Genomic DNA, 11,180 nt, shown 5'->3' with positions numbered 1-11,180 from the left:
GAAGCCTGCCGAAAGCCCGTTAGGCCACACACCCCTCCCTGTTTCTCTTAGTCGAGGACGAGATAGGCAGTTGTTCCGGAAGTGTGCTCTGTGAGCCTGGTTCCCCCGTTGGAAGACACTTCCGGTAGAGTGAAGAATGGCTGCGGTACCTCCTGATACTTGGCAGCCGCCCACTGTCTCTATGGAGACCACGTAAGTGGGGGAACGGACTTTAGCTTTCCTCAGGAAGCACCGAAGAGAGGCCTTGTTCTCGCTCTTTACTTGAACTCGGTTAAACTTTCTCGCCAGGTTCTCGTGAACTTGGTTTTTCCACGGCTGACTGGGGCTGGTCATTGTTGCTCTGGCTTCATCGCACAGGACTGTGAAGTTTACGGATGCTATGTGCTTCTGTGAAGCTGCTGTACACATGATATACAGCAAGTATTCAACAGGTGTGGGCTTACCTTTAATTAGGGAAATTATCGAAGAGGCAGGAATCCACCTGAGCAAAAAACGGTCAAGCCTAGCCCGTTTTGCTATGCTTGAAATGTATAGTTTGTGTTATGAACAAATCTAGCTGCTCTAAGAAAGAAATTCCATCCAATAAATTGGATTCTGTGCATTTATGTAGTAATCAGAAGAAGAGTTGGGTCTTATATGCCGCTTTTCTCTACCCGAAGGAGTCTCAAAGTGGCTTACAGTCGCCTTCCCTTTCCTCTCCCCTCAACAGACACCCTGTGAGGCTGAGAGAGCCCTGATATTATTGTTTGGTCAGAGAACAGCTTTATCAGTGCTGTAGCAAGCTGGCTGCATGAATTTGAATGTTATCATTTGGTCTGTGATCTGGGCTTTTGTGATTTTTTTTTAATGGCACTAGGCTTATCTTGATACACTTTTGTAATTGCAGGTTTTCTGAACTCCCTATTTTCATTTTTTAAAAGAGCAAATATTGAGTTCCCTCAGCTGCAAAGATATGCCTTTTCCCTTGTATCTCTGCAAAGAAAGGCAGAGAAGCTTCCAAAGGTGTGTGTACACATCACAATGTTGTGAGGAAAAGGGAACGGGGGATTCCCAAAAGCACGGAACTTGGAACAAATAATTGATCTGGAAACCAATATAATGTGACTCTTTGAAGAAAGGTGATGTTTCAAATGCTCTTGAAATCCTTCTCTGTGTGTTTTGCAGTATGGGTATCATTGTTATGGAGCTGTACTGGAAGCATGCACCAAAGACTTGTAAGAATTTTGCAGAACTGTCCCGACGTGGCTATTACAATGGCACAAAATTTCATAGAATAATCAAAGACTTCATGATTCAGGGTGGTGATCCAACAGGAACTGGTAAGAATGAGTGTTGATGAAAACTACCATGAATGGCAAAGGTAGTGTAAAGAAGCAATATGTTAATACACAATCCTGCACAATGGTTTTCAGTTATGTATTGATCATATTTTATATCATTTCCCCATAAATTTCCAGCACAGAATTGCATATGCAATGGCAGCTAGTATGGGCATTTTCATATTACCTTTCTAAACCAGCCCTTTCATATTACCGTTATAAATTGATGTCATCTGTTGTTGGTCTGGTACTGAGTAAAGCAATACAGGAACAGAGGTTTCATACAGTGAATTTCATTTTATTAATGAGCCATCTCTGAAGCAATCTGGCCATGCATCCTCCCAGCCCTTTCCTGCTGCTTTCATCTCAATAGTGCTATATTGCTCTAGCGCTATAAAGCTCAACTTAGAACATTTTAAAACAGTCTAAGGAAGATTGTGCAGTGAAAGGGGGCAGGGGAGAGTGTAGCACTATTAAAAGTGTTGCAGAAACTTTAAACAGCACACTACAATGATTCAGAAGCACAAAGAGATGAAAAACAGGAAAACAGTTTACCTCAAAAAATGGCTTAACCATGCTTTGCTAACCAGGTGCAAGCAGCTTTGTATGAAACAGTAAATAAAATCTGTTAGAAGCCATATGCTAAAATGGTTGTGTCTGAAATGATACCAAAATCTTTTAGCAACTGGCTACCAAGACAGATTACGGAGGGGCCATAGTAATGAAGAAGGATCTGGGTGACCCCAGTTTGAATCCCTACTTGTGCCAGGGAAGCTTGCTGGGTGATCTTGGGCCAGTCACATATTCTAAGCCTTACCCTACAGGGTTGTTGTGAGGATAGAATAGAGGAGAAGAGAAGGAAGTAAACCATTTTGGGCTGCTGTTGGCAGAATGGTGTAGTATAAATGAAATAAAAATATAAAACCAACATTTAACAAATGCCCTTAAAAATTAAACTTTCACTACTGAAGAGAAAGAACAACCTTTATATCACTTGGCAGCCTGTTATAAAAGGCTGGAGCTGAGAGAAAACATTCTGGCTTGGTCTGAGGCTGTGTTCACCCTAAGGCCCATTATGCACGGTGTGGAAGGTCCGCATTCGGGGTGGAATGGCAGCGGCTAAAATCACCAATTATGCACGCTGCAGGCGGCAACCGGGTGCAGAGTCAACATATGCCGCCGAAAAAGCCGTGTTATTGAGATGTGGAAGAAAGACTGTTTATGCACTGGGAATTTCACTGCCCCAGTTCTCAAGCAGGAGCACAAATCAAGGGCAGATGAGGTGCATCGGGCCAAATGCTCCCCCGTGTGGGTGCAGGAAGAGGTGGGGCAACCTGCCACGACTAAAACTCCAGCCTGCAGCCTTGCATGAAACCTCCAGTGCATAAACGGTCAAAGTGGAGCTTCCCGGGACAAGGGCGCAACCAGAAGCGACTCTGGAGTAGCTGCGTGCGTAATTGGATACTCTGGGTTTTGCCGCTGTTGCGTTCCATCCCGTGCGTAAGCGGTTTGCTTTACTTCTTCCTCCTCCGCGTTCTCCATGCCGCCGTTTCAGCAGCCATGCATAATAGGCCTAAGGGGAAACAAAAGTAGGCCCTGGTGGCTTACAACTAGGAAGAAGCTGTTGTGCTCATTGTTGCAGGAGTGGCAGATTTTTCACTCCTGTTGAAACCTGTTAATCAATTGCTACTCCCCCCTTTCCCTGCAAGCATTTATTTATTATCAGTGTTTTCTCTCTTACATAATTAATGGAAATGATAAGCCTTAATTGTCTAGGAGTGCATTATCCCTCTTGGCTAAGGCTTTGCTAATTAGATTACTGGTCTTGTAATTATCATATTCCATGGCAGGAAGAGGAGGAGCATCTATCTTTGGTAAGCAGTTTGAAGATGAGCTTCATCCTGAACTGAAATTTACAGGTAGGTAATATTTTAGCATGTCCTCAAACTCACCACACCACTGACTGCAAAATAGGTTCATTGTGAAAGCTGTCAGAATCTTGAAAAATTAAATGTGTGTTGTTTAACATAGGCTTTGTCTCAAAGCAGTCATACATCATTGGGTTGCCTTTTTAACTATATCAAATCCTTTTTTCATATAGTTACTGTCTTTTCATATAAAGACAGAAATTAGTTAGGTTACCATTATCACTGCATGTTGTCTCCATAATACTCCTGCAAAAATGGAATTTGTATGCCCAATCCCTATAAATTCAGTTCCTGTGCAATACTCCACAGCAGCTCCAGAATAGGGATTTGAGGATTTTGTCCAAATGGGTTTTCCAAGAAGTATAAATAGTTGGGCATTCAAGCAAGTGTGTATGGAGTGACAGTGTGACATAGTGGTCATACTAGAGCAACCTTAAAGAGACCTGAGTTTAAAGTCCTTCTCTCTCATAAAGCTCACTGAATGTCCATTGGTCAGTCATTCTCAGCTTAGCCTAATGAGAACATTGAACATACAAAGAGCTATGCTGGATCAGACCAGTTACCCATCTTGTCTAGCAATCTATTTTACATAGCAGTCAACCAGTTGCCCTGAATGGCGAACAAGCAGGTTGTTGATGTGGCCTGCTAGCAGTAATATTAAAGTTTTGCTTCTATACATGCCAGATTGTCACCACAGTTATTAACAATTGATGGACCTATCCTCCATGAATCTGTGTAACCCCCTCTTAAAGCTATCAGTGCTCCTAGCTCTCTCTACATCCACTGGCCCTAAATTCTATAATACCATTACTCATTGATTAAAGAAGTTTTTCCTTTTGCCTGTCCTGTACCCATTATCCATCAACTTCATTGTGTTCATGCAAAATCTAATAGTAAAGGAAAAGGGAGAAAAAGCTTCTATCCACTTTCTCCACCTCATGTATAACTTTACTATACTCTATCAAGTCCACCTTCCTTAGCAATCTTTTTTTCTAAACTGGTCCTGTACTCTTCCGCCTTTCCACATGGGAAGGGTGCTCCAACCCTTTCGTCATTTTGGTTGTCCTCTTATGTATTTTTCCAATTCTCCAATCTGCTATTTATTTGTTTGTTTGTTTGTTTATTTATTATATTTATATACCGCCCTCCCCGAAGGCTCAGGGTGGTTTACAAAAAACGTCTAAACAATACATGAAACAAGTCACAGCATATAAATAACTGTAACAATAGTATTAATAACTGATAATTATAACAGTGCAACAGTGCAAACAACAGTGCAACGGTGCAAACCGGTCCAGAGCACGTTGGTGGAGCTCTTGGAGGGAGGTAGCAGGGGCCCTTCAAATGTTGGTTATGCCTGGCCTCAACCGAATGCCTGGCGGAAGAGCTCCTTTTTGCAGGCTCTGTGGAACTGTTTTAGCTCCATCAGGGCCCTGACCTTCTCCAGGAACTTTTTCCACCAGGTGGGGGCCAGGACAGAAAATGCTCTGGCCCTGGTTGAGGTCAGGCGGACATCTTTAGGGCCAGGGACCATTAGCCGGTTGGTGGTGGCTGAGCGAAGAGCTCTTTGAGGGGCATAGGCAGGGAGATGGTCCCTCAGGTACACTGGGCCCTGACCATATATGACCTTGAAGGTTATTACCAGAACCTTTAGCCTGATCTGGAATTCAACTGGTAACCACTACAGTTGATGGAGAATGGGCCGGATGTGGGACCTCCACGGTCTTGCTGTGAGGATCCTGGCCACTGCATTTTGGACCAGTTGTAGTTTCCGGATCAAGGCTAAGGGCAGGTCTGCATAGAGCAAGTTACAGAAGTCCAGTCTAGAGGTGACTGTCACATGGATCACTGTGGCTAGGTGTTCCAGGGCCAGATAGGACACTAGTAGTTTGGCTTGGTGATGGTAAAATGCCAGCCGCGCTACCTAATAATTCCCAGTACGAAATTTTCATGAAGTGCTTCACAGGGTTGTGAGGATATAATGGTAATTTATGGTTCTGTGAACTCTTGGGGGAAGGGAAATAATAGATGTGGAGGCTAACTGGGATTCATGAGCATCATGGTAGAGCATTAAAAGGATTCAGTAAGAATTGACCAGTTTGTTTGTATTTTAGTCACAATTAATATGGGAGTTGAAGTTGTTAACACACTCTTTTTCTTCTTAAGGTGCAGGAATCCTTGCTATGGCTAATGCAGGCCCAGATACAAATGGCAGCCAGTTCTTTATCACATTAGCACCGACTCAGTGGCTTGATGGGAAGCACACTATCTTTGGTCGTGTTAGCCAAGGAATTGGGGTAGTTAACAGAATGGGTATGGTGGAAACCAATGCACAAGATCGACCAGTAGATGACATAAAGATCCTGAAGATGTATCCAACGGGTTAGACCAGTTTTTCAATAATCACATTGAATTACATTGCATTCCATTGTACTTGGTTTCTTAGAAGATTGTCAAGTTGCTCCAAGAGATCCTGGGCAAAAGAGATACTCAAATGCAAAATAATCCTACCCCAAAATGCATGTTCACCATTTATCATTAAAATTTTTTAAAAAAAATCCTGCAACTGAATTTCTTAAGAAAATTACACATTTTGGATTACTTGAAGAGAGAAGTACAACTAAATAGTGGCTGGATTGTTTTTGTAAGCTTAATTCAATCTATCATGTTTGGTCTGGTGGAAGTACAGTATGATGCCTGTAATGAATATGGATAGAGCCCTCAATGCACATGAAGGAAGCCGGCAAAAATATTTTTGAGATTGTCATTTAATGTTTTGATACTGTTTAATGTTTTAATGGGGGGGGTTATATTGTGTTTTCCTGTTTTATATTGTAAGCCGCCACGAGACTACTTTTGCCGAGAGTGGTGGGGTAAAAAAGTATAAATAAGTATAAATAAAAGTCTAGATTTGGGGGTCATTAGAACTACACATTAACTCAACATTGTGCCAGCATGGGTGTCAAGACTAAAAGGCTGTCCTACAGTTGCAAAGGAGATGAAATTGTCTTCTTGGAAATAGTTTGTGACTATTTAAATAGCAGATTTGTATAGATAATCCTGACAGATACTTGCGCTTTGTAGTAATAATGTAGGTGAAACAAAGTTACATGGTGTAGCAGCAGCTAAAGTGGAGCTTAAAGCTGGGTTCTTTGAAAGTCCCAAGCACACATAAATAGGAAAGCTAAACCTCTGACATCAAGGAAATGCAAAAAGTCTTGCTAAACTGAAGATCCTGGAAAATTGATCATTGTTTGTGATAAAAAGCAAGGCGCCCACTTGACAAATAAAGCCTTGCACACTAGTTCTGTTATAAACGGTGGTGGAGAAGTCAGGTCCGGGGAGCAAATCTGGCTTGTAACCAAGTGAAAGAGAATCATGAATGAACCAAAGTGTCTTTATGCGCATATGAAGCAACATATGGCCCAACGAGATCAGAGAGGGAAAAGAAACAGCAATTTCATGATGCCAGCCCTCAAATGTTCTATACTGACTCAAGCAGATTGTGTTCTCATCAGGCTGCATTTTGATCCCCCCCCCCATTTTTTGGGGGGGGTTGTTTTTCTTGTTTTTTTGTAAATTAGCCAATGCCAAAGCACTCTCCCCCCACACATCTGGAGTTCCCTGAATGGGTAGAAATCCCCACCCCCTTACCAGGGGATGGACCCCTTTTGCTGCTTTCATGATTAGCATGTGAAAGCCCAACAGCTGGCAGGCTTTCCTTGTTATTTCCTAGCAGTGATCACAATCCCTCAGTACTGGAGCCTTTTAATAATCTGCCTCATTTTGCAGAAGGTGACTCTTATTTTTCTCTTTTCCACATACATGTGTAGAAATATTGTAGTGAATATTATCTCGTTCTTGTACACTAACTTTGCATGCCCCTTGTAAATTTTTTCCAGTTTGCCAGGTGACAGCTCTGAAATATTTTGGTGTATGCTGAGCCACTTGCAGTAATCTAAGCATGATTCCTTATGCACTTGACTATCATTATTAGGCATGCTATCTAGTACATCAACCAGGTCAGCCTGCGTCCTCTGTATGCCTTTCTGCCTCTTAGGTTACCTGGCTGTGGTCCCGCAGCACTATCCACCAATTTGTAATTTCTATTGGTGAAAATATGATGGGGTGGAGACAACTTTTTCTGCCTCACCTATAATACCATGACACAAGGGTCACTCAGTGGAACTGTCGTAGCTTTGGGATAGACAAAAGAAGGCACTTACTCATGTAAGTGCATGATTGATTTCTGAAATGGGCTGCTAGGAGACATGGCAAAGGCCACTAGTTTTAGATGGCTTTAAAAGGAGAGTAGACAAATGGATGGAGAATAGATTTATGGAGTTCAGAGGCAGTGTATTTAGTTGCTGGACGATGTAGTAAGGAAAAGGATGTTGCCTGTAAGATCTGTTTGTGGACATGTGCTGGTCATCGTATGAAGCAGGGTGCTGGTCTAGATGGGTGTGTCATCTGATACAACAAAAGCTTGTCCTATATTCTTAAGAGGTAGAAATTTGCACTGGATGTGCTCATTTGCCTCCGGGAACTGCCTTGCTGTGATTAGGAATACAGCCCAAACTCACTGTCCTAAAGATCATTTGTAGTACTGTCTTGCCTTAAGGATGGGGCCATTTTTGCCAGTCTGTCCCTTCTAGTTCTGCTACTTTAATCTTTCCTGAGTCAGAGTAAATGTCTTCAAATGCTGTGAAAAGGAAACCATTTCCTTTTCACAGCATGTGAGTGAGTGTCTTCCAAGTGCTACAGGACTTCGATTTTATTTCTCTAATAGTATTCTATTTTTAAAATCCAGGGGTTGTGCCATTTTTATTCTGCCCCTAGAGGGCAGTGTCATTCCACAACAGTTCTTCCAAACTGACGAGTAAAACAAAAATTGAGTCCAATAGCACCTTTAAGACCAACAAAGATGGTTAGGAGCCCCTCAGAAACAGCAGGATGCATGTACTCAAAAGCTCACACCTTGAATAAATCTTTGTTGGTCCTTCAGACCAACATGGCTGCTCACTTGAATCTATCTGACTGGGGTAAAGTCAGTAAAGAATGAACTGGTGATGACCATAATATGGAGGTAGAGCTCATGAGTGCAGAAAAAGTGAAAAGGATGATGCTCACCTCAAGGTAAGGGATTGGATCCTACAAATTGGGAATGGAATGAGTTCAAGCTCGAAAAGAGCTTTTATCCTCACCCCCCCCCATACACAGAGATGCTTAAGAGCCCCTCCGAAACAGCAGGATGCATGAAGTTGTCCTTCTCTGAAGTTTATGCTTCATTTTTCTCATCCTTTTACTCTCCCAGGTAATTTTCAGTATGAAAAATTCTTCTTTCGGTATGAAATGTATTTCTATCCTTCTAAATTATAATGATACCCCCCCTAGATTGTCAATCTAAAGTATTTTCTAAGAACAGCAAGTTTGCCTGAGATTTCTTTGTTTCCTGGTTGGTTTACAGATGAAGGTGGATGCTTAGTAACTATAGAAGCTCTACTGCATTATCCTTCCTGAAGGGTCATGGATATCAGGGAAACTGCCTCCTAAACTAGGGTTGCCAAGGTCCTCTCCCCACAAGCCACTGGTGGGGGACGGTTGCCGAATCCTGGTGATTTGGGCAATGGAGGCCACCTCTCAAGGTAACCATTTTCTCCAGGGGAACCAATTTCTGCAATCTGAAGACGAGCTGTAATTCCAGGTCCCACCAGGAGGCTGGCATTGCTATCCTTAATGGAATTATTTACCCCAGATGCCTCTCCAGGATATGGTTATCCTCTAGTTAGTTTAACTATACCATCTTCTTTCCTACTTCTCTCCTAGATTGTATTGTCCATCTTGTCTGTTCCCCCTAGCTGTTGTAGGGAGAACGAGTCATTGTTGCATCCTCCTTGTTGAAGTGATGGAATGATCACTAGGGGGCAGCCTGGCATCCCTCCATCCCCTAGGGCAGGGATAGTCAACCTGTGGTCCTCCAGATGTCTATGGACTACAATTCCCATGCGTTTGCTGGCAGGGACTCATGGGAATTGTAGTCCATGGACATCTGGAGGACCACAGGTTGACTACCCCTGCTCTAGGGCCAAGCTTCATCCCAACCTTGCTTGTGAGAAACTTTAACTGAAGGTGCTTAGTGCTGAATTGTGGCGTGCGTGTAAAACATTTTTGCTGCCCTGAGCTACAGCAATCTTCAGTCTTCTATTAGAGGATGAATGACAGTACAAAGGCAGATACTTAGGGTGTTCCACTAAAGCATGCATTTATAGGAACCCTGTGCTAATGCTATAGCTACTAGACATTAGTATCCACAATCACCTTCCTTGGAGGGATACAGAGAGGATGTTAGAGGTCATTCATACCCTCATTGCTCAGGTTTCAAGTTTAACATTAGTAAGGTTGCCAGGTCTCCACCAGTGGGGGATGGTTGCCAGAGCCAGATTGGAAAACACCTGGAGAATTGGGGTTGGAGCCTGGGAAGGATAGTGACCTTAGCAATAATAATAATAATAATAATAATAGAGTCCATCCTCCAAAACAGCCGTTTTATCCAAGGGAACTGATCTCTACAGTTTGAAGATGAATTGTACTTCTGGGGGAACCCCAGGTCCTACCTGGAGACTGATATCCCTAAACATTAGAGTTCCTGTACTGTTCAGAGTTGTGTATAAAAAGGTAAGCAGGTAGCTTCAGTTTGTAGTATCACAATACTTCAGGGAATTAAATAACTGCAGCTTCCTAAATTTCATCTCTACAACCATCTGAATTGTGAGTGTCCTAATGCGGAATGATCTGCTGGTGGTGGAAAGGGCCATCAAGTCACAGTTGACTTATGGCAACCCCACAGGAATTTCAGAGCCAGAGACATTCAGAGGTGGCCTGTCATTGCCAGCCTTTGTGTGCTGGCCCTGGTATTCCTTGGAGGTCTCCCATCCCAATACCAGCCAGAACTGATTCTGCTTAGCTTCTGAGATCTGACAAGATCAGGCTAGCTTGGGCTTGAATAGTGTGCTTCTGTTCTTTTATATGGACTGTTTGGGTAATAGTAAAGCAGGAGGCAAGTGGTAGCTTAATGCAAGGGAGTTGGAGATTGGCATGTCAATCATTTTGAAAACCTAGCTTTAGATTGTGCATGTATAATGCCTTTCATCACCACCACCACCTCCAGCAGGCCCACTATAATGTACTTTAAACCAAATGGTATAAGACATTACTGATATTGCCTGATTGCCAATGTTGACCACACCTTACAACAGTTGTGTTTTTTGAGGCATTCTCCTAACTAAAACTGTATCTCAAAGATTGCACTCAATTGATGGGACTTTTTATGTTGTTGTTCTGACTGAGAATTATCATTTATTTATGCATTTGTTTATAATCCACCTTTTTCAACTGGAAAGGGACCCAAGAAGGCTATGTGAAGGCAATATTATGTTTTCTTTAAAAGGTTGCATTTAAAAGGGCTAAATTGCCATTATTTTTCCTTTAGCTGAAACTGAATGCAAACTGTACTTCAAAACAGTTCCAGAGAGGCTGTTACAGTAAAACAAAATATATTTTGTAGCATTTTAAATAATAACAGATGTATTACAACATAAACCTTTGTGGTCAGATATAGTTGGTTCTGTTCTGTGTTGTTGTTTTTTAATCCTACTTCTCCAGATCTGTTGCTTGTTTGCCACATCATCTCCTACACAGAACAGAAGATATACATTCCACCAAACACACTTGAAATTACGATTGATAAAAGTTACAGCAGAAAATGCCAGAGCAGGTTTACAGCTGAACATCAATAAGAGAATAGTAATGACTACTGGGAAATTAACACAACTTGAAGGGTGCCAGTGAAGTAATCGCAGTTTGTCAACATTTTCTATTCCTTGGCTCCTAAGGATTAAAGGGGAGGGCCACCTCATCAAAGAGTGATTCAAGT

At 42.3% G+C, this 11,180-nt stretch overlaps 1 protein-coding gene across 2 annotated transcripts; it reads left to right on the top strand.

The window, feature by feature from the left end:
- Nucleotides 1-25: 25 nt before the first annotated feature.
- On the top strand, nt 26-10,862 carry PPIL1 (peptidylprolyl isomerase like 1). Of its 2 annotated transcripts, none has more exons than XM_077334268.1 (4): nt 26-192; nt 1,165-1,319; nt 3,170-3,238; nt 5,414-10,862. In XM_077334268.1, exons 1-4 carry the CDS (start codon nt 137-139, stop codon nt 5,632-5,634), a joined length of 501 nt encoding a protein of 166 aa, XP_077190383.1. In that variant the 5' UTR covers nt 26-136; the 3' UTR covers nt 5,635-10,862. The 2 variants fall into 2 exon arrangements, with proteins under 2 accessions (XP_077190383.1, XP_077190384.1); XM_077334269.1 differs by lacking the exon at nt 26-192 and adding an exon at nt 199-431.
- The last annotated feature ends 318 nt before the right edge of the window (nt 10,863-11,180 follow it).

This window comes from Paroedura picta, chromosome 4 (genome assembly GCF_049243985.1).
Source record: "Paroedura picta isolate Pp20150507F chromosome 4, Ppicta_v3.0, whole genome shotgun sequence".
NCBI lineage: Eukaryota > Metazoa > Chordata > Lepidosauria > Squamata > Gekkonidae > Paroedura > Paroedura picta.
This window is presented reverse-complemented; position numbering and strand designations above follow the sequence as displayed.

Coding starts and splice junctions, on each gene's coding strand:
- PPIL1 (XM_077334268.1), top strand. CDS start 137: ATGGCTGCGGTACCTCCTGATACTTGGCAGCCGCCCACTGTCTCTATG. Junction 193..1,164: donor ACTGTCTCTATGGAGACCAC/GTAAGTGGGGGA, acceptor TGTGTTTTGCAG/TATGGGTATCATTGTTATGG. Junction 3,239..5,413: donor TCCTGAACTGAAATTTACAG/GTAGGTAATATT, acceptor TTTCTTCTTAAG/GTGCAGGAATCCTTGCTATG.